The sequence below is a fragment of the Caretta caretta genome, chromosome 3, assembly GCF_965140235.1.
Source record: "Caretta caretta isolate rCarCar2 chromosome 3, rCarCar1.hap1, whole genome shotgun sequence".
Taxonomy (NCBI): Eukaryota; Metazoa; Chordata; order Testudines; family Cheloniidae; genus Caretta; species Caretta caretta.
In genome coordinates, this window is record NC_134208.1 from 179517215 (window position 1) to 179540814 (window position 23600).

Consider the following 23600-nt stretch of genomic DNA (forward strand, 5'->3'; position numbering starts at 1 on the left):
CACCACAACTAGCACAGTCACCCTCTTGGGCATTTAATCTTAGTTAACACAACTGTACAGCTTTCTCTGCCTCCTCTCTCTATATTTACTACAGACTGTGAATGGATCCTGCAGTCCTACAATGTCTGGTGTTGATTTCTTCAATAGCAAGATTGTCCTCCAATTAGCATATTTCATTTTAGTTGTCTCTTTATATTGATTAGAATTAAAAGCTATTAAAAATATACTTTGTGTGATCATTCAGTCAAAATTTCACCCCCTTGTTCCCTTCAGCTCTGGCACAAAATGTCAGTAAAACGTAATTAGGAAAATTATCTTTTGCCTCACTTGCCACGACGATGTGGGGAACAGTTTTACACTGTTGTTAATACCATATTTGCGTGGATGCCACAGAAGCAGGGATGAGTATTCCTCTCCCGCACTCTGTGTCAAGGGCTGTCAGGGTGGGACAATCTGCATAAAGATTTCTTTTTAAGTGAAATTTTAAACGGCCTCATTCAAATGCCCAGCGAAATCCTTCCTAACAAGACAGAGCGACTTTAAATATTGCCAGAATGAATCCAACCCGGACAGAGCTCTAGGGCAGGTCAGCACTGCTAGGCAGCCAGTGACTCAGCCCCTTCCTTCTCTCTTGTCCCTCTTCAGCTCAATCCCCACCACACTTGTCTCAGCCTCTACTCCCGGCTCCCCTTCAGACACCCAACTCTGCCTCTCCCTCCAGAGCTCCTTTCAGCCCTGCCTCCTCCCAACCTCCTTCCTCAAATCCTCACCTTGAAGTCTCCCTGTCACACTCCCCGACCGCCTCCCCTGACTTCCCTCAGCTCCCAGTGCCTGCCCCACCCTCCCTGCCCCTCTGAGGCCCCAGAGGCCTGCCCCAAGTCCCCCAAGGCTCCTAAAGGGCCTCTCCCACTCCCCCCTCCCCTACCCCTGCCCCTTGCTAGCTCAGCCCCCCGCCTCCACCTCCCGCTTCCGCTCCCCCCGCCCCCCGCGCAGGAAGTGACCTGGCCCGAGCGGGAGGCTGCCGTTCGCTCGGTTGGTTGCTTCGTCACCAGGAGCCGCTGTGTGACCCGTTAGGACAGAGCCGGGCGCAGAGGGCGGCGGCAGCAGGGGACGGCGCCGGCGGCAGCCATGGCCGGGAGCGGGAGCGGGCCGCCCGGGGAGGCGCCGGGCTTCGTGCCGCAGAAGGAGATCGGCTACAACAAGCTGCTGCCGTACGGGGACCGGCTGGAGGCCGAGGCGAGCCGCCTGCTGGCCCAGATCAAAGGCAACCTGGGCCGGGCCGTGCAGCTGCAGGAGCTGTGGCCCGGGGGGCTCTTCTGGACCAGGAAACTCTCCACGTGAGTCCTGCGCCCGGGCCGAGCAGCGCCTCCCTGCGGGGCGCCGAGGGCAAGCCAGGCCGGGGCAGCTGGGATTGGAAGAGCGGCCCCAGCCGGCTCGGCCGTAGGGCTGCGGGATCGGGGTGTGTATGTGGGTGTGTACGCGCACCCGCCGTCGGTGCCCCCGGGGTAGGGGTGTGTGTATGTGGGTGTGTACGCGCACCCGCCGTCGGTGCCCCCTGGGTAGGGGTGTGTGTATATGGGTGTGTACGCGCACCCGCCGTCGGTGCCCCCTGGGTAGGGGTGTGTGTATGTGGGTGTGTACGCGCACCCGCCGTCGGTGCCCCCTGGGTAGGGGTGTGTGTATGTGGGTGTGTACGCGCACCCGCCGTTGGTGCCCCCTGGGTAGGGGTGGGTGTATGTGGGTGTGTACGCGCACCCGCCGTCGGTGCCCCCGGGGTAGGGGTGTGTGTATGTGGGTGTGTACGCGCACCCGCCGTCGGTGCCCCCGGGGTAGGGGTGTGTGTATGTGGGTGTGTACGCGCACCCGCCGTCGGTGCCCCCTGGGTAGGGGTGTGTGTATATGGGTGTGTACGCGCACCCGCCGTCGGTGCCCCCGGGGTAGGGGTGTGTGTATGTGGGTGTGTACGCGCACCCGCCGTCGGTGCCCCCGGGGTAGGGGTGTGTGTATGTGGGTGTGTGCGCGCACCCGCCGTCGGTGCCCCCGGGGTAGGGGTGTGTGTATGTGGGTGTGTGCGCGCACCCGCCGTCGGTGCCCCCTGGGTAGGGGTGTGTGTATGTGGATGTGTACGCGCACCCGCCGTCGGTGCCCCCGGGGTAGGGGTGTGTGTATGTGGGTGTGTGCGCGCACCCGCCGTCGGCGCCCCCTGGGTAGGGGTGTGTGTATGTGGGTGTGTACGCGCACCCGCCGTCGGCGCCCCCTGGGTAGGGGTGTGTGTATGTGGGTGTGTACGCGCACCCGCCGTCGGTGCCCCCTGGGTAGGGGTGTGTGTATGTGGGTGTGTACGCGCACCCGCCGTCGGTGCCCCCTGGGTAGGGGTGTGTGTATGTGGGTGTGTACGCGCACCCGCCGTTGGTGCCCCCTGGGTAGGGGTGGGTGTATGTGGGTGTGTACGCGCACCCGCCGTCGGTGCCCCCGGGGTAGGGGTGTGTGTATGTGGGTGTGTACGCGCACCCGCCGTCGGTGCCCCCTGGGTAGGGGTGGGTGTATGTGGGTGTGTACGCGCACCCGCCGTCGGTGCCCCCGGGGTAGGGGTGTGTGTATGTGGGTGTGTACGCGCACCTGCCGTCGGTGCCCCCGGGGTAGAGGAGTGTGTATGTGGGTGTGTACGCGCACCCGCCGTCGGTGCCCCCGGGGTAGGGGAGTGTGTATGGGTGTGTACGCGCACCCGCCGTCGGTGCCCCTGGGGTAGGGGTGTGTGTACCCAACCGCCGTCGGTGCCCCCGGGGTAGGGGTGTGTGTATGTGGGTGTGTACGCGCACCCGCCGTCGGTGCCCCCGGGGTAGGGGTGTGTGTATGTGGGTGTGTACGTGCACCCGCCGTCGGTGCCCCCGGGGTAGGGGAGTGTGTATGTGGGTGTGTAAGCGCACCCGCCGTTGGTGCCCCCCCGGGTATGGGTGTGTGTGTGCTGCCGTCGGTGCCCCTGGGTGTGTGTGTGTGTATCCATCCGCCGTCGGTGCCCCCCTGAGTATGGGTGTGTGTGTGTGCTGCCGTCGGTGCCCCCCCGGGTATGGGGGTGTGTGGGTGTACACAAGCGCTTTTGGTGCCCCTGGGTATGTGTGTATGCACCCCCCGCCATCAATGTCCCCGATGGTATACACCCTGCCATCAGTGCCTGGTACCCCAGTGCGTGCGCGTCTGCATGTACGCCTGCCAGTGGTACTCCCGGTGAGTGCATGTATACATGCCATTGGTACCCTGGTCCACGCATGCCTGCATGTACATACGCCATTGGTGCTGCTGGTAAGTCAGTTTGTATATACACGTGCCATAAGTAGCCCCAGCATGTGTGTGTGTTTGTAGACATGCCATTGTTCCCCCCGGCATATGTGTATATACGTGCCATTGGTGTGTCGTCGTCCCCTTCCCCGGTACATGGATGTTTGTACACGTGCTGTCAATGCCCCGGGGTGTGTGTATTTGTATGTACATACACCATCATTGCCCCGGGGCGTGAGTGTACATGTGCCATTGGCACCCCCAGGGTGTGTGCGTGCATGTGTACACACCCGCCCTCGGTATCCTTCCACCCCAAGGGGTGTACACACCTACCCTTGGTATCTCCGCCCTCCCTGAGGGGGTGTGTGGGTGTGTATGTACACCTGTCCCTGGTATCCCTCTTGCCTTTGGTCGTTGTGTGCGTGCGTGTACACAACCTCTCTTGGTACCCTCCTTGGGGATTATGTGCATCCACCCTTCTTACCCGTTCCTGCAGTGGTGTACTTGTCCTCTGTACTCCTCCCCGTGGGGAGAAGTGTGTGTACCCACCCTCAGTAACTCCCCCCAGGAGGTGGGGGTGTACCTGCCCTCAATATGCCTCCCCTCAGGCGCGTGTACTTATCCTCTGTTTATACACACACACACTGATGGTGTGCACCCGCCTTTTATTACCCCCACTGCAATGTGTGTGTACCTGGCTATCCTCTAACCTGTGTGTGTGCGCGCGCCAGGTTTCTCTCTATAGTAAGTGTTTTCCCTGCTGTCTTCTGTACCTGCTGCCTGTGTGTGTGTCCAGCTGGTGTGGGTGCCTTTTGCCCTCTATCCCTTTATTTCCCAAGAGTTTTTGCTCAGCATTAATGTGGGGGCAAGTGCCTGTAGGCCGAGCAGTCTGCAGGCTGTGAAGGGGGGTCAGTGACAGCAGCTCAGGCTGTGAGTGGAGACCCTCTTCTTTAGCATGTGACAGTGCAGAGGTCCCCTACCCCTGCACAATGAGTCTGTCCTTTGTCCATTAAACTTCAGCCGTCACTCCCCTCTGCCCCCAAGAGCCAGAGGGACCTTTGTCTGGGGCTATTTATAAAGGTGACACCAGCAGGAGCTGGGACTGGAGCCAGGTTTTAGGTTGTTGCAGGTTAAACCCTGTCTTTAAAGTAGCGGGACTGATGCTGCTGCCTCTGGGAGCTGCTGCTCTTGTTTGGGGGAAGCTGGGGAACTTCTGCTGCTGTCTCCCGACTTGTGCAATTTCCACTGTAGGCTCGTATTGCAAGAGAGACTAGACTCCCATTTCAAGGCTGCTTAGCCTGTTAGTCTCTGTGGAAGAAGGATTTTATTGGCTTTAAAGAAGGTACTTACTCACTAAGCCTTCACTTATTTAGCCAGAAACTATACATGACTGCTCCATCTCTCCCGGGAATAAGTTTGTACTGGTCATTGCTGCCAAAGGTAGCACACAGGTTTTTGTTCAGTGGTTTCTTCTTGCGCATCTGTGTATACTTTGTGGGGAGAGTAGACTGTGATAGGGCAGTAGTTCTACTTTCCAAAGAGCGGTTATGTTTCAGGGAAACTGAATTAGACTCTGGAATATGTAACAGACCCGGTGAGTAACTTGTTGAGCTTAACCTCAGTCTCTTCTCTGGCACAAAATACTCTTTGTCTCTGCAAATGTATCGTCACCATGAATGATACAAAACAGTCAAAATGTACTTTGGAATAAGAAGTAAGGGCAAAGGGGGATGTTTCATTGGTAAAGGCATCTTTGTCTATTGGGAAACTATTAATTTTGTATATTTACGTGGGATGTGAAAACCTGCTTCCTCTCTCACCTTTTCCTTGTTAAAGAAATTGATTCAATTTGTAACCATTTTGCAGTATTGAGAGGGAAACAAGTTTTAAGAGATTTTATCCTTTGGACCCACAGTTAATAAAACCATTTGGGTCAGATGGGTTGCTCAGGCTCCATATTCCATTACCAGGTCCCTTTTACATCCAGGTTGCTGGGTCTTGAGTGGGAGTTTCAAAAGGTGCCTCAGGCTGAGATTTTTCAAAGGCTCCTAAAAGAGCTAGGCACCCAAATCCTCTAGAAATTCAAGAGGGTTTAAGTGCCTAATTCCCTGAGTCCCTTGAAAATGTCAGCCTTAGGTGCTTTTGAAAAAACTCCCATATTAATTTATCCTAGGTGCATGATGACAAAAAAGTATTGTTACCAAGTGATGGATGTTTGGATTATGTAAAAAGAGTTTATGGGTTCAGTCCAGTTTCACTACACACACATCAAAACGGGGGCCTCTTTTTGTTATTCACAGTCCAAGGTCTGAATGGGCATGGAAATGAAACATATCTTTCCACCCAGAGGTGGCAGAGCTTTCTGGGTAAGCTTGCCCTTCTGTTAGCCATATTGTAGCTGCACTGTTGAAATTCAGTTTCCAGTGTTTTCAAACCAGTATATCTCATGAACATCAAAAGTACTGAAATGCTGCCTTTCCAAAAGGGCATAGTTCAAAATTGGAATTTAACAGTCCCTTTTCCATAGCAAACATATTTGTAGGTGCAGTATTTAAGTATTATAAAACAGTCCATTAACAAAAATTGCGTCAGTGCTCCCCCTGATTCTGTACTGGTGGGAGCATTAGCATAGATTAGGTTCTGGCATTTACTAGCATTTTTGCCATTGTGTTAACAAAGCCTTACAATGGTTAAAAACAGAGCTGCCAGACCCTAGTCTATATTAGGTTCCCGCTGGTGCTAATGATGGTTCTGGTGGTAATACCAGTGGGAATTTTTTCTAAAATTTCCTGGTGTCGATGAAAGTTGGAGGTGTTTTGGGCATTATAGAAATGTGTAAATACATTTTAAAAAACATAGCCAGTTTCATATTTTCTAATGATCTCTTCTGCCTGACCATGTCATATGATGCCATTTTTACATGGTGACTGCTGCAATCCTCTAATCAGTGTATCGCGTCCATATGAATAACATTTTGTCTTTGCTAAGCACTCTGCATCTCTATAGCAATGACATTTGCTACATAACTGAGACTAATGAGTAAGTCAGTTTCTTAGAGATCTGTGACGACTGCATTTGGTGGTCTGGTTCCTAAATTTATTGTAAAGTGGCTTTTCACCTATGTAATTAAAAAAAGGAAAATAGTATTTTTGAACACTTGTTGGGAATTTAATACATATGTGGTAATTAAAATCTGGTTTTGACTAATATCAGTGCAAGTGACCTTGTGTTTACCAAAGACTATTCTTGGATAGCATTACATGACTGCATTATGAGACATTTTGAACTTGATTGGTACTGTTTTTCCCCTAGCCATCTGCTAACTCATACTGTTTACAGTGATGCCTGTTGTTTTTAGTCTTATGGCAGAGGTTCATATGCTAATGCTGTCAAAACATGTTGTGGCATTTGTCAGTGGCTGAGAGGAAGGACTGCCTCTGAAAGTAGGGTGACTTTGGCAGCTCATCTGCTGGAGTTAGGCTCTTTGCAGTTTGACAGTGTGTATGTTGAACTAACCATTAGATGATATACTGTAAACTGCAACTACTGTAACAGTTTAGTCAGTAGGGCAGTAAGTGCATTCCATCTAGAATAATTTCTGTGCAGCTCTCTGAATCACAAAAGGGACAGGACTAGTATGTTTTGTCACTTCCTCTTTGAAGATTGAATTCATTGTGTGTGTGATGCAGCTTGGTTGTTTCTACTGAAGGGGTAAAAAATGCCCTTTAGTTAATCCCAAGATTTCTGTGGTACTATAATGCACTGCAATGATCTGGGAACACGTTTTCTTAAAAAAAATACTGGGGGAGAAGTGGAAGTCAACTCTTTATTCCCTCTCCAACTGACCTACATAAGTTACACACTGGTTTTCTGTATGAACTTATTTTTCTATAACCAAAACCAGACAAAAAGGCAGAATCTTCAGGATGGTAAAATTATTGTTTAGTTTTATTGCAGATATCCAAATTTCAAATGTTGTATTCTCATAATATTTCATAAAGCAATTAACTATACAGAAAACAAAAGAAGCAATGAACAGTAGAGTAAATAAAAAGTATTTATGCTCTTACTACATACAGACATATAAAACATTTATTATGTATATTTATACACATATTTTTAAGTGTTTGTGTGTGTATGTAGTGTTTGGGGTACACAAGGAGTACAAGATCAGACCTAAATACATTTTCAATTGAAATAATTGAAAATCAGTTACTACTTCAGTTCTTGCTGACAACTGCGTCTTGGATCTTGTTTACTGCATATTGCAACAGCTGAGAACATCACTAATACACAGGGTGTGTTGGAAATGCAGCTGTTTCAGATGTCCATGATGTCATCAATTGTTTAGAAGAAACACAAAATGCTGAAATCAGATCTCATCAGGTAAAATGCCTTTCAGGTCCCTTTTTAAATGCATTTGGGCTTGATGCTGCATTCCTTGTATGCTCAAAATTTCCAGTGAAGTAAATGGACTCTTTAATTGTACTATGTATGCATCCTATAAAGAGAGAGAATTCTCTCTTCCATTAAGACATCAATCCTGCAATTACTTTACTCATGTGAGTAGTCCCATTGACTTCAATGGGACTAATAAGAGTAAAATTATACTTAAGTGTTTGAAGGATTGGGGTATAAATTTGTGACTAGGTTCCATTATAAACTCCTATTTTTAGTGCCCTTTCAACTTTGGCTAGCAAATTAATTTGTCCTGAAAATTGCCAGGTTTATTCTGAAAGCAAAAGAGAATCTTTTTGAAAAGTTTATAGTCAATTTGAGAACACTTTTTTTAAAGTTACAAGTCATCACAAAATTATCCTGATCTAAAAATGTTGACTAGTGTCTGTTTCTAGCTCAAAAAAAGTTTGCTAGTACCACATCAGTTTTTTCACATTGTAATATCTCATTGAAAACGTGTGCATATTCTTTATTTAACTAATATAGATTATAATTAAATTAAACAAGTTATTAGTGTTCTTATTGTAATTGTTATGACAAAAAGTTTATTCTCTGGTGGCTGGTACAGCTTAGGAAGGACATATGGTCCTTTCTATAACTTAGTAGAGGTAGATGCCTATATTTTTGGAGCTAAAGGACCAAGATTTGTTCCTAGCAACGTAGTTTTGTGTCGCTGAGGTAATTACTGTTGTGAGTAGCAACAGATTTATTTCAGAATGCAGGAAGATGCCAATGGATGAAAAATGTGATTCAGCTGTTTTTGAATTACAGGTTGCACAAAATTAAAATGAATGTACATCCACTCAGTAGGAGATCTATCTATATGGTTGCAATCCGTATTTCATTATAAGCTTTGCCTTTACTCCCTATTCTGTCTGTGAGGAAATCATGTTTTTCCTGGGCAAAACTTGGGACTCAAAGGTACACATGAAGAATTTAAACAACTCTTAATTTTTTTTAATGGTTTACAAACCATGATTAACACTTATTTTTGCATCTCATATTTCAAAAACTGCTTTTATGGATCACTGTAGATTTGGACAGAACTGTCCTCTGCTACACATGAAAATTTTGTATTGGAAACCTTGGAGGATTTTAGAAGAGTTACTAAATTTAGTAAGTGAAAGCAGTTCTCAGTCTTACCCATGGCAGAGCTTCCACCTTTCTCTAATACAGATAATTTTCTGCTATAGTTCAGAATATGTATTTGATAGTACAGTACATTTTCTAAAAATAAAAATGAGGAAGCCATGTACTCTAACTGTAAAATGAGGGACTAGTATACACCACATAGGAATAATGACACGGGTGGGTTTTTTTTTTTAAATTTGGTCTTTGAGAGCTACTGTGACATTGTACTGTGTGCAGAGTAAAAGTTAACTGCCTGCATGGGGATGGCAATAAGAATGGGAAAAGTAACAGAATTAACCCTGCCGTTTTCAGTGCCCAACTAAACTCCAAATCAGAACCCTTTATCATACAGTCCAGTCCAGTGGACCTTCACTGTGCAGCACCATTGATCTGAGGAATACTTGCAACTGGCTGGCAAGGCCATAGGGAGAGGTAAGGTGCTGTGATGTCACTGATGAACTCCTTAAAGCAGGAATTGAATGGGGCAGTTAAGGTTGTGTGGAAGTGTCACTTAACTCAGTATTTTATGGTTGTCCAAAGCTGCCTATTTGTTTCACATAATGTTAACCTTCATTACAGGGGACTTTAACTTGAACATTTTCTGGTTATCCAATATTTGAATTTTGGGAATTAAACTCAAATGTTCTGGAAAGGCACAAGGAGAATAGGGCAGTACTGAGTGCCTACTACCTTAATTCCAGATTAATATTTCTTGCATATGAATAAATACTCCTTCTCAAATGTGGATTCCCAAGAATCCTGTGGGACTCATGAAGTCCTGTACACACTCTCCTTATTAACTGTAATATTGTGTTTCTTTTGTGGAGACAATTTTTAGGGTGCTTTGAAAGCTTTAAAAGTTTCATGTTGATGTTACTAGTGTTGGCTCCTTAATCTTAGAGTGCTGCTGAGGGCAGGTTGCTCAGCCCCTTCATAGGAGGAAATATTTTAGTGTCTTGATGCACAGTTGGATTAGTTGAAGATGAATGATTAGAAGCTTAACAATCTGTTTTTTCTCCACTTACATAAAGAAGTCTTTTTGAAGCTGTAAAAACAGAAGCCATTTCATTGTCTAGTTCTGCTTCCTGTGCATAGTGATATGCTTATGCTCTGGAGACTTGTGTGTTCTTATACTCTCTTCCCCTTCTGTTTCTTAAAGGAACAGCATTTAGTACTGACAAACTGCTGTTAAATTTTTTCTGAAATTGGTTAATGTCTTTCTATTACGTTATAATGCCATGAGTGTTAACAAAGGCATTGACTCTCCATTCTGACCAGCTGCTATCCTTTTTCTCAGATTCCTAGTGCCTCAGTTACTTTCTCATCTTTCTGACTCCAACTCCTCCTTCCAGAAGTCCAAAACTGTTTCATCTGCTGAGCCCTTCAGGCTTCATTACAATTAGTAATCTTACTAACAGGAGTTGGGTTGCTTGAATACAAGCAACTGCAAATCCTCTTGGCCGTTCTCTGCAACACCTCTTTCATTCAGTTTGCTTTGGAGTAGATGGAATGGGATAGCTGTAAAGGACACTTCTAACCAAGAATTAGAAGTTTTCAAAGAAGACTCTAGAGCAGTGGTTCCCAAACTTGTTCCGCCGCTTGCGCAGGGAAAGCCCCTGGCAGGCCGGGCCGGTTTGTTTACCTGCCGCGTCCACAGGTTCGGCTGATCACGGCTCCAAGTGACCGCAGTTTGCTGCTCCAGGCCAATGGGAGCTGCTGGAAGCAATACGGGCCGAGGGATGTACTGGCTGCCATTTCCAGCAGCTCCCATTGGCCTGGAGCAGTGAACCGTGGCCACTGGGAGCCGCGATTGGCTGAACCTGCGGACGCGGCAGGTAAACAAACCAGCCCGGCCCGCCAGGGGCTTTCCCCACACAAGCGGCAGCACAAGTTTGGGAACCACTGCTATAGATATATGTAAAATCCTTCTCTGATGGGCCTTGTACTCTCCAGCCCCATTTGACCTGTTTTGTAGACCTCAAACTCCCTGGTGTACAACTGAATACCCCAAAACTTTTTCCTGGTCTGCAGTCATACCACCTTATCCAGTGACCCTATCTGACTTCAGGAACCGAGTACTGTCAACTGGGGCAGTATTTGAATGGAACCCATGTCCCAGCCTGGTGTGTAGGGGCACTGTGCTGCTGGAGGTGCCATCTTTCACATGAGGTGTTAAACAGAAGTCCAGACTACTTGTGAGCATCAGCAATCTTAAAGCACTTTCGAAATGAGGTGGTAATTCTAGTCTTCTAGTCAAGTTCCAGTTCAGGTAATTACATTCTGCCTCCCCATGTTCCCACTGCAATTTTAAGTCAGGGTGGAACTGGAGCTGGTGAGAGAAACAAATATCTTCACTAGTCCATGTACTGTACCTGTGTCTAGAAACACAGGTGGGTGAATGAAAAGGAGCAGTGTTGCAGTGTCTGGCCTAACAATTATCTGGGAGGGTCCAGAAGGGCTGCTGCAGATTCTATAGTCATCCTTTGTGACAAGTTTGGGAACCACTGCTGTAAAGCTTCTCCCCATTTTTCTTCCTCGTGCTGCCAGACAGCAAGGGTGAAGTCTTGTCATTGGCTTAAATCAGGCCAGGATTTCCATGTGTGTTTCCCTAACCACAGAGAGGGAAGGAGGTGAATGAAATGCAAGCCAACCCACTATCCCACCACAGGAATCAAAGGGATGTTGATTGGTTGGTGATGGTTTCTGGCCACTGGAATGATCATAAATTGTGAAAAACTTGAATTTTCCATGGATATAAACAAAAACACAAATTGCTGAACAAAGTATAGTTTTCCTCAAAAGATGCGGAATAAAATTTGGTTTTCTTGAGGCCCAACCAAATTATATCTTTTAATTGCTTTTCCTTTAGTGGTGTTTTTTTAAGTACATAAAGCTCAAATGGAAATATTTTGGCTTTTATTGATTCACCCATTCCCTCCCCCATGTCTCTCAGTGTTAGCCTACTGAAATGCTATATATTCTTCTCAGTATATAGAAGGAAGCACTTCTATTTGCCAAAATTGTGCATCGTAAGCACTCTTCAGGGTGGTGTCCTGCAGAACATTTGTTTTGTAATTGCTCAAAAGAAGCCAAAAAGAGGTAAATCTAAGCGTGCACACACAGTCAGACTGGAATAAATGAGGTTTGGTATGCTGTTTGTAGTAGATAATATGGAATGTAATATTTGTTTTCCTATTAACTTTTTATTAAATGTTATAAAAATATACAGAAAAAAATAAACATAAACTATACATAAACTTCTCATAATATATTCACCATTTGCTACCCAACCAGACCTATACTAGAAACATTTAATTTTATCTATCTATATATCTATCTGTATATATATATATGGTTAAAATATAAATCAATTATTTGTATTACACAATTTACAAACCAAGTTTAGTTTATAAAAATCCAACTAGTTAAAGAAAAATTAAGATAAAGAATAGAAGCAAAATTCAGAGGAGGGGAATAGAAATTGGGAGGGAAGGATGTGGGGAGAGAGGATGCGGAAGTGAGGGATACATTTAATAGGATCATTCAGATACATGCAGGAAAGCATCCCATATCTCTGAGAATTTTTCTTAGGTATTTCTGTTATGGTTGTCATGGTTGCCAAACTTACGATGTCTGTGCTCCAGTCTTCAGTTGTTGGTCGCTTTTTGGACTTCTGGTTTTTTAGATCAGTTCTATTCATTACCTCTGAAGCACCTGGCATTGGCCACTGTCGGAAGACAGGATACTGGGCTAAATGGACCTTTGGTCTGACCCAGTATGGCCGTTCTTATGTAGTATGAGTCTTTTAGCAATTATTAGTGTTCTGCTTAGCTGAAGTCTTTCAGATTTATTCAGTTAACATCTATTAGCTTTAAGATTACATGTTTAGCTTGTAACACAATTATATTTGATAGGAAAAAATTCACTCTCCAGTTAAGTTCTGCCCAAAATATATGGGTATAGGAGCATTCCCAGAGTGTATGGGTTAAGTTATCACCTGCTGAATCACAGCACCAACATTTGTCTGTTTTAGCAGCACCTGTTTTGAACAGTTGGAGAGTGGTCCAGTGCATCATCCATATGATTTTCTGCTGGATTAATCTTAAAACAGGTGCCCAAGGAACAGTTTGGAGTATTGGCTAAAATTTGTTTCTGTTGGTTAGCAGAGAAGAATTTGCCTAATTCCTCTTCCCATTTCTCTTTTAGGCAATCCATGTTTAATTCAAACTTTCTGGCCAAGTGTGCATATAATGTTGCCATAGGTTTTGGCAATCTGGGTAATATTGTAAGAAATTAAAGCATTTTAGGTGGGTCAGGGGTAGCACAGGCTTTGGAGCCAAGCAGATGGGAGATGGTATGTTTATGTTGGATATATTGCTACTCCTTCGTAGTCTCTAGATTGAACCTTTCTTTTAATATTGTAAAAGGGAGGAAGGAATCATTTTCAATAAATTGAGTGATGGTCAGAATCCCTTTCCTAATCCAGTCTGGCCAAATGATGGGGCTGCCTGCTTTACAGAGTTTCGAGTTATTCCAGATAGAGGCCATGGTATGTAGAAGGGGGTGACTATTAAATTTAATAGGCATATGCCTTGTATTTCTGGAGGCCACAGTAGTTGGTAATTGTTCTTTAGGGAATCTGGTAATAATCCGACTGCTGCGCTTTGTTAAAGAGTAAAGGAGCAACCATTTCTGCTTTCATGTGGAGCCAGTTTGGGTCTCTACAGCTTGAGGGAATGAGCCACTGTGGTGGTTGGCTAAGAATTGTTGCCTGATGATAAAATTTAAAGCTGGGAAACCTGAAACCACTTGTTTTGACAGAAAACTGTAATCTTTGTAATGGGATTCTGAGTTTGTTACCAGCACCCCACAAGAAGAACCTGAACATGTTGTCGATTTTAATAAAATGAAAGGGAGGAGTATGGAGTGGGAGGGAGGTCACCATGAAAAGGAACCTGGGAAAGGCATTCATTTTAATGATCATTTTTCCCCAAAGGGAGAGTGGTAGTGCCTACCATCTATTTAAATCATTTGATAACTGCATGATTAATAGGGTTAGGTTAACCTTGACTGTGTTTTTAATTTTGTTAGGGAATAGGATGTCAAGCTATCTGAGGTTTTCTGCTGCCATCTAAATGTCCCTATAGAAGAGCCACTTCCAGCTAAATCCAATGGATCTTCATTGTTTCTGATGTATCCCAATTTGTCTTTCAGAGGAACAGCCGTGTTAGTCTGTATTCGCAAAAAGAAAAGGAGTACTTGTGGCACCTTAGAGACTAACCAATTTATTTGAGCATGAGCTTTCGTGAGCTACAGCTCACTTCATCAGATGTTTACCGTGGAAACTGCAGCAGACTTTATATACACACAGAGAATATGAAACAATACCTCCTCCCACCCCACTGTCCTGCTGGTAATAGCTTATCTAAAGTGATCAACAGGTGGGCCATTTCTAGCACAAATCCAGGTTTTCTCACCCTCCACCCCCCACACAAATTCACTCTCCTGCTGGTGCTAGCCCATCCAAAGTGACAACTCTTTACATAATCAAGTAGGGCTATTTCCTGCATAGATCAAGGTTTTCTCACATCCCCCCCACCCCCATACACACACAAACTCACTCTCCTGCAGGTAATAGCTCATCTAAACTGACCACTCTCCAAGTTTAAATCCAAGTTAAACCAGAATATCGGGGGGGGGGGGGGGGTAGGAAAAAACAAGAAGAAACAGGCTACCTTGCATAATGACTTAGCCACTCCCAGTCTCTATTTAAGCCTAAATAATTTGTCTTGTAGCCAGAGAATTTGCAGAGTTATTTATTGTTTGTAGGATATTGATTGACCTGAATTTTTTTTTTAATATATTAGGAGAGAAGGATTTTTGTCTCCTGAGACCCTGATTTGATCCGTGAAATACCTTTGTGTTCCCTAATTAGTCTTGTAAATGGTTCTAATGCTAAGTTGAAAATGATAGGGGAGAGAGGGCATCCCTGTCTATTTCCTTGAAACAGATCAAAGAGTGGGGGTCTTGTGCTATTTGTTAGGATGCAAAAGTTGGGATTGGAATATGACAGCTTTATGCATGAAATAAAGGATTTCTCCAACCCAAATTTATCCAGGCTAAGAAACAGATATTTCCAGTTCACTGTCAAAGTCTTTCTCTGCATCGAGTGAAATGCTTGCATGGGAATTTCTAGAATGTTGGTGGAATGCCATAACATTGATCAGCTGACGTGTGTTATCAAATAGATTGGTTAGTCTCTAAGGTGCCACTAGTACTCCTTTTTCTTTTTGCGAATACAAACTAACACGGCTGTTACTCTGAAACCTGTTATCAGAACTGTGCCTTTTGTTAGTAAATCCCAGTTGGTTGGGCTGAACCTTATCACTCATTACTTTTTCAGGTATCTTAGCCAATAGTTTTGAAAGTATGTTTATATCAGTATTGATTAAGGCAGCAGTTCTCGAACTGTGGGTCTTGACCCTATTTTAATGGGGTCACCAGGGCTGGCATTAGACTTGCTGGGACCTGGGACTGAAGCCAAAGCCCAGTCTCCACCACCTGGGGCCGGGCGGCTTCAGTTCTGGGTGATGGGGCTCAGGTTACAGGCCCCCCACCTGGGATTGAAGCCTTGAAGGCTTCGGCTCCCCCTGGGGTGGTGGGGCTCGGACTTTGGCCCCCCTGCCTGAGGCGGTGGGGGTTGGGGGGTTTAAGATTTGGTCCTCTCTCCTGGGGTTGTGTAAATAATTTTTGTTGTCAGAAGGGGGTCACGGTGCAATGAAGTTTGACAACCCCTGGATTAAAGAGATGGATTTATAGCTAGTACACTTTTGCACATTGTTACTTGGTTTAAGTAGTACAGTAATTAGGGCTTCCCTCAGAGTAGGCAGTAATGTACCTTTCTTTAGGGCATCTTCATAAATTATAACAGGTTAGGAGCCATTTCTTTGGGACTTTGATAGAATTTTGTTTGTAGGCCATCAGGACTGGAGGTCTTGCCTGGACTCATTTCCTTGATGGCCTTGGTTATATCCTCTGATTGCAAGGGAGAGGCTAGCTTTGCCTGCTGCTCTTCTGAGATTTGTGGGAGGTTAAGGGTATGTCTACACTGCCCACACTACAGTGCGGCCACGGCAGCACTGTGACGTGGGCAGTGTAGTCACGCTTTATTGCCGGGGGAGGGCTCTCCCGGCGATAAAAAATAACCACCCTGAATGAGGGGTGGGAGCACGGCTCCCGGCAATAAAGCACTGTCAATACTGGCACTTTTCAGTGCTAAAACTTTTGTCGCTCAGGAGGGTGTTTTTTCACACCCCTGACCGACTAAAGTTTTAGCACTGAAAATGGCAGTGTAGACACTGAAATGAGACTAGTCTATTTTAAGAGGAAAGAATATTTGCTTAATGTCAGAAGTCATGTTATAGGTCACGTGAGTTTCTACTGCCAAAGGTAGACTTAATTCCTTGGACAAGGAGAGAAATAGAGCAATAGTGCAGGTAAAGATATCAGTTTAGAAAGTTGAAACTACAGCAGTTTGTTACTCGAGAAAATATGTGTAACGTAGAGGCCACAGCCACATTTAAAGGGATGCTGTCAACTAAGAAATCTACTTTTGACTGAAACCTAAAATTACTGTAACTGTAAGATTAGAGAAAATTTTTTTTTCAGATTGTTTACTTTGACTATTCATAAGTACTTTCAAATTCAGTCTCACTCTTTCACTAAATAGGCATTTCTCTCTGTATGTGTGGATCTTCTCAACAGGAGAGAATTTTTTTTAAAAAAGGAAAATATGTGTAATACCACAAATTGGCAGGTGTACCTTAAAATTACTTTTAAATCACTCTTTAAAACTGATTTAAACTTCAAGTTGTTCCTCCAAAAATGGTTTATTTTTATGAAGTAGATTGGCCTTAAGACATTACCTATGGTATATATTTGTTGAGGCAGCTCTTTATTTATAAAGCTTGCTATAGAAGCTTTTGTTACTATAGAAGGAGATTAGCAAGGCTTAACTTCTGTTGAACAGTATTTATCCTTTTGCCCACCCAAGTTTTTGGGTGAGGTGGCCCACTAAACTGAGCCCTCCTTTTGTCCTCAATCTTGTTTTGTAGCATCATTCCATTTAAGGAGGGATTGAAGGGAGGCCTGGTTTATCTACACACACAGTTTAACTAAAGCTGTGTTTTTAAATTTCTTTAGTTAAACTGGTGCAAACCCCTGTGTGGATATGTAATTTGGTTTAAACCAGATTTGTATCAGGTTTTCTTGTCAGTAAAATTAAGCCTGGTCTACAATAAAAAATTAGATCGACCCAACTACCTGGTGCAGTTAAGTCAATTTAAGTCCCTGTGTGCAGGTTGATGGAAGAGTTCTTTTGTTGACCCAGCTACTGCCTCTCAGGAAGGTGGATTACCTATGCCAATGGGAGAACCCTTCCTATTTGTGTAGTTAGTTTTTACACTGGAGCACTACAGCGGCACAGCTGCAGCTGTGCTGCTGTAATGTTTCAAGTGTAGACAAGCCCTTACTAGGATTAAATCAGAAGTGTAGCCACACAGAGGTTTATATGGTTTAAATTGCTTTTTTAAACCTATTTTAGATTAATTGATGGAACCTCTGTGTGTAGGCAAGATGAGTCTATGTTGCTGGAGATGCAGATACCTACCATGATGCCTCCGCAGTACCTATGTTTGTGTTTCACTGGTGGTGGGAGGGGAAAAGGATAAAAGTCCTGTCTAGCTACCATATTATTGTGAGGAAGACGGAGGGAGACTTCTGTGTTACCAAGTAATCTTTTCTTTAAAAAATTTCAAAGGTCACTTCTAGGTTAGCCAAAGGCAGCTTTACAAAAGCTTGTGTTAAACAAGGAGATCAAGCTAAATTTTGTGCAATGACAGATGTATGGTGATGCTGCAATAGGCACAGCATAGTTCAGTCTGTTCCCAGACTAATCAGCATTCAGAAAAGTACATACAGTTTCTGATGCAATCTTAGCTAAAGTGGTAACACTTCCTCTACTGCAAAGCGCTAGCGAATCAAAACTTAAATCCATATGAAAACATGATCTGGTCCTGTACAGTTATCTCGTGCAGGGCTAATAGGTTAAACTTGTGACCAGTGGAGCAAATGACCCCCCTTCCTGCAAGCAAAAAATGCTCAAGATGCTAGACCAGAATAAAAACCAGAATAACAGATCAAAATCAGCGACAAACTAGACTGCTACAGATCCCTGCATAGAACTTTCCTTAGCAGACTATTTCACTACAGTGATATGTGAAAAACCTGTGGCAGATTCTTGCCAAATAGAATCTCAATAATTGTAATCTAGAGAGGGAAATTGGAAAGTGCAAGACACAGACCAAGTCTAGAGAGGAGTAATTTATTCAACCGTTGTGACAGAAGGATTGAGCCAGAGGGCATTTTATACTCCAGTGTCCAAAATATGAGGGAGTGGACGAAAGAACTCTTAGTAACTTGCAGAAATCTCTAAGACTTCTTATCAGAAAGTGATGAGGGAAAAAGTGATGAGCCAGGAGAGAGACAGCAGAGACAATATTGCACTATGTAGCAGCCTACCATTGGATCAGGAAAGGACACTAATGACATATGGACTCAGGGGATCCAAATCTCAAGCACAGTGTGAAGGCATAAACTGGGTGGATATTAACAAATTCTGATTAGCAGACCTGAGGGATCTGTCTCTGTAATAGAATGTGGCAACACTTGTATAGCTTGCCATGCCAAAAACCTGAGTGATTTGAAACTGAGTAATACAATGTTTGAATTGAAGGCATGTGGAGGGATTCCTCTGTGTCTGGAGTTTATTCCCCTCTCTCCTTCCTTTCCCCTACCTTGCCATATGCATGCATACTGGCTCCTCAGATACTCAATTTACAGACTTCAAATGTAGCTGATAGTGTTCCATGGAACTTTCCTTTGCAAGTCCCTTTGGGAAAGCTAGCATCGAATTGGATGTTGGCCTGCAAGAGAGGGTGCATACTATACTCTCGGTCCACCTCCTGAATCATGAATATGGTGAACAGAGGTATCTTGTCCTCTTGTATATGGCTGAGAAGGAGAGGTCTCTGTAAAATGTATTCATTAGGATTTTGTTTACTTGAGGAGTGATCTTCAAGAAGGTGTCGCGCTGTATTACTCCTCTGGCCCTCCCCACTACTATGTGACTCTTTCATTTGCCAAATTACCACTGGATGTAACAGAGATCATAGGACTGGAAGGGACCTCGAGAGGTTATCTAGTCCAGTCCCCTGCATTCATGGCAGGATTAAGTATTATATAGACCATCCTTGACAGGTGTTTGTCTAACCTGCTCTTAAAAATCTACAGTGATGGAGATTCCACAACCTCCCTAGGCAATTTATGCTAGTGCTTAACCACCCTGACAGGAAGTTTTTCCTAATGTCCAACCTAAACCTCCCTTGCTGCAATTTAAGCCCATTGCTTCTTGTCCTATCCTCAGAGGTTAAGAACAACAATTATTCTCCCTCCTCCTTGTAACCTTTCATGTACTTGAAAACTGCTATCATGCCCTGTCTCAGGCTTCTCTTTTCCAGACTAAACAACCCCAATTTTTTCAGTCTTCCCTCATAGGTCATGTCTTCTAGATCTTCAATCATTTTTGTTGCTCTCCTCTGGACTCTGTCCAATTTGTCCACAATCTTTCCTGAAATGTGGCACCCAGAACTGGATACAATACTCCAGTTGAGGCCTAATCAGCGCGGAGTAGAGCAGAAGAATTACTTCTTGTGTCTTGCTTATAACGCTCTTGCTAATACACCCCAGAATGATGTTTGCTTTTTTTTGCAACAGTGTTACACTGTTGACTCATATTTAGCTTATGGTCCACTGTGACCCCCAGGTCCCTTTCCGCAGTACTCCTTCGTAGGCAGTCATTTCCCATTTTGCATGTGTGCAACTGATTGTTCCTTCCTAAGTGGACTACTTTGCATTTGTCCATATTGAATTTCATCCTATTTACTTCAGATCATTTCTCCAGTTTGTCCAGATCATTTTGAATTCTAATCCAATCCTCCAAAGCACTTGCAACCCCGCCCAGCTTGGTATTGTCTACAAACTTTGTGTGTGCTCTCTATGCCATCATTTAAATCGTTGATGAAGATATTGAAGAGAACTGGACCCAGAACTGATCCCTGTGGGACCAACTTGTTATGCCCTTCCAGCGTGACTGTGAACCACTGATAAATACTCTCTGGGAACGGCTTTCCAACCAGTTTTTCACCCACCTTATCAATCTAGGTTGCATTCCCCTAGTTCGTTTATGAGAAGGTCATGTGAGATAGTATCAAAAGCTTTACTAAAGTTAAGATATACCACATCTACCGCTTCCCCCCATCCACCAGGCTTGTTACCCTTTCAAAGAAAGCTATCAAGTTGGTTTGACAAGACTTGTTCTTGACAAATCCATGCTGACTGTTACTTATCACCGTATTATATTTTAGATGTTTGCAAATTGATTGCTTCATTATTTGCTCCATTATCTTTCCAGGTACAGAAGTTAAGCTGACTGGTCTGTAATTCCTCAGGTTGTCTTTATTTCCCTTTTTATAGATTGGCACTATATTTGCCCTTTCCCAGTCTTCTGGAATCTCTCCTGTCTTCTATGACTTTTCAGAGATAAACGCTAATGGCTCAGATATCTCCTCAATCAGCTCCTTGAGTATTCTAGGATGCATTTCATCAGGCCCTGGTGGCTTGAAGACATCTAACTTGTCTAATTAATTTTCAGCTTGTTCTTTTCCTATTTTTGCCTCTGATCCTACCTCATTTTCACTGACATTCACTCTGTTAGATGTCCAATCACCACCAACCTTCTTGGTGAAAACTGAAACTGAGTCGTTAAGCACCTCTGCCATTTCCACATTTTCTGTTATTATTTCCCCCCCTTATTGAGTAATGGGCCTACCCTGTCCTTGGTCTTCCTCTTGCTTCTAATGTATTTGTAGAATGTTTTCTTGTTACCCTTTATGTCTCTAGCTAGTTTCATCTCGTTTTGTGCCTTGGCCTTTCTTGTTTTGTCCCTACATACTTGTGTTATTTGTTTATATTCATCCTTTGTAATTTGACCTAGTTTCCACTTTTTGTAGCACTCTTTTTTTATTTTTAGATCATTGAAGAGCTCCTGGTTAAGCCAGCGTGGTTTCTTGTCATACTTCCTATCTTTCCCATGCAGTGGGATAGCTTGCTCTTGCTCCCTCCTACCATTCCTAAGGCTATGTCTACACTATCATGTAAATTGACCTAAGCTATGCAACTCCCGCTATGTGAATAACATAGCTGGAGTCGCCATATCTTAGGTTGACTTACCGCGGGGTCCACACTACGCTGGGTCGACATGAGACACTCTCCCATCAGCTTACTGTACTCTTCTCGTTTGGGGTAGAGTACTGGGGTCGACTGGAGAGCGATCTGTGGTCAGTTTGGCAGCTCTTCACTAGACCTGCTAAATTGACCCCGGAGCGTTGATCCGGGGGGTGGGGGTGGGGGTAGTGTAGACATAGCGTTAGAAACATGAACTCTACCATTTCATGATCACTTTTACCCAAACTGTCTTCCACTTTCAGATTCTCAACCAGTTCCTCCCTATTTGTCAAAATGAAATCTAGAACAGCCTCTCCCCTAGTAGCTTTCTCCATCTTCTGAAATAAAAAATTGTCTCCAATACATTCCAAGCACTGGTTGGATAATCTGTGCCTTTCAGTGTTATTTTCCCAACAGAAGTCTGGGTAGTTGAAGTCCCCCATCACCACCAAGTCCTGTGCTTTGCACAATTTTGTTATTTGCTTAAAACAAGCCTCATCCACCTCTTCTTCCTGGTTAGGTGGTCTGTAGTAGACTCCTACCCTGACATCACCCTTGTTTTTTACCCATTTTATCCTTACCGAGAGACTTTCAACAAGTCTGTCTCCTATTTCCATCTCAACCTCAGTCCAAGTGTATACATTTTTAATATACAAGGCAACATCTCCACCCTTTTTTCCCTGCCTGTCCTTCCTGAGCAAGCTGTATCCTTCTATACCAATATTCCAGTCATGTCTATTATTCTGTGATGCCAACTGTCATAGTTCTTTTTATTTACTAGCATTCTGAGTTCTTCCTGCTTATTCCCCATACTTCTTGCATTAGTATACAGACATCTAAGATACTGATTTGATTCCCGCTCTCCCCACTTCTGTTTTGTCTCTCCTTTATCCCTGCTATAACAGCCCATGCTCCCCGCCAATTCCGACCCTTCTCCCAGGTCTCCATGTTTTTGACTTACTGTGGGATTTGGTCACCTGCCCCCTTCTAACCTAGTTTAAAGCCTTCCTCACTAGGTTAGCCAGTCTGTATCCAAATACGCTCTTCCCCTTCCTCGATAGGTGGACCCCATTTCTACTTAGTATTCCTTCTTCCTGGAACAGCATCCTGTGGTCAAGGAAGCTGAAGCTCTCCTGGTGACACCATCTTCTCAGCCAAGCATTCACCTCCAGGATGCATCCAGACATATGATGCAATCCCGATTTAAATAGGGAATATTAAATGAAAAGTTGTGGGGGTGAAGTCCTGCCCTTATTGAAATCAATGGGATTTTTGCTATTAACTTCATTGGGTCTGGGATTTCACCCTTAACTGTAAATTTCATGTTCTTGTTAGAGTGATACCCATAGGATTACTTAAATGTTAAATCTAGAAATGTTAAATCTAGAAACGTTCCTTCTAGCAGTGTCAGAGGTGACTTGATAAAATTCTGTTACATTTTTAAAATTGTAAACTATATATGTATTTTTTCCCCCAGTGACATTAGCAGTACCTTCAAAGTTTTTAGTTAGGTATGTGGGATTTGTTCTTGTTGTTTTGTTTTTTGCAATGAGATAACTAACATGCATGAGCTGTCTTACAGTAAAAACATAGGGGAGACAGGAAGTGATGCAGTGCTAAATGTTATAGTGCTGGAGCCCAGCAGAAATGATCACTGGGGGGCAGAGATTGCCAGTTCTTCCCTCCCTCCCCGCCTCCAGTTATACATGGCAGCAGGGTCACCCTCACCTTCAGCAGAGAGCAATTGGCAGTAATGGCTCGCCTGGCTGTCCACCCATCTCTAGAGCCATGGGACAATGGCAGCATCATGCAATGGCTAGCACGGACAAGGCCTGAGGGAGATCTGCAATGAAAGGCAGCAAGTCTGTTCAGCGTGTGAACGCCAGCCCAAGTGCCTGCTGTGGCGTAGGCCTGGCTTGGGTGCTGGTTCCCATCACCCTGCTGGAGCCAACTCCTTTAACTTTGGGCACAGCATTCAAACAACAGTATGGCACCACAAAGCCACTCTGAGAATGCAGCTCCCCCACACTCTCCCAACCCTCCCCCCGCTAACATCTCCCCATCTCTGTCCTGCTTCCGCCATTCCTACCTCCCTGGCTGTGTAAGCATCCTAGGCTCGCCTTACCCCCTGCCTGCCCCTCCGCTGTATAACCTCACCATGTACCTCACTCTCAGCCCTAGTACCATGGTATGGCTGCCCGGACAGGGGCCCTGGCACCATCTGGAAAACTCCCCAGTAGCCCAGCCAGTCCCACATGCCCACACTGGGTTCAAGTGTGTGTGGGGCTCCTGCTTAGCTGTTCTGCAAGTAACTGCATCTGGCTAGGTGGCCCTTTCTGGGGCTTATTTGTGGGGTGTTGGTGGTGGATGAGCACAGAATCATGTGGCAGCCA

At 44.7% G+C, this 23600-nt stretch overlaps 1 protein-coding gene across 3 annotated transcripts in view; it reads left to right on the forward strand.

The window, feature by feature from the left end:
- Positions 1 to 999: 999 nt before the first annotated feature.
- Positions 1000 to 23600, forward strand: part of PSME4 (proteasome activator subunit 4) — a 212390-nt gene continuing 189789 nt past the window's right edge. For 2 of the 3 annotated variants that reach the window (XM_075127152.1, XM_048842866.2), the window contains exon 1: positions 1001 to 1337. In XM_075127152.1, the coding sequence (XP_074983253.1) occupies positions 1129 to 1337 (209 nt within the window). In that variant the 5' untranslated portion in view covers positions 1001 to 1128. Of the gene's footprint in view, positions 1338 to 23600 lie in introns of all 3 variants that reach the window. The other variant, XM_075127153.1, reaches the window with a different exon arrangement.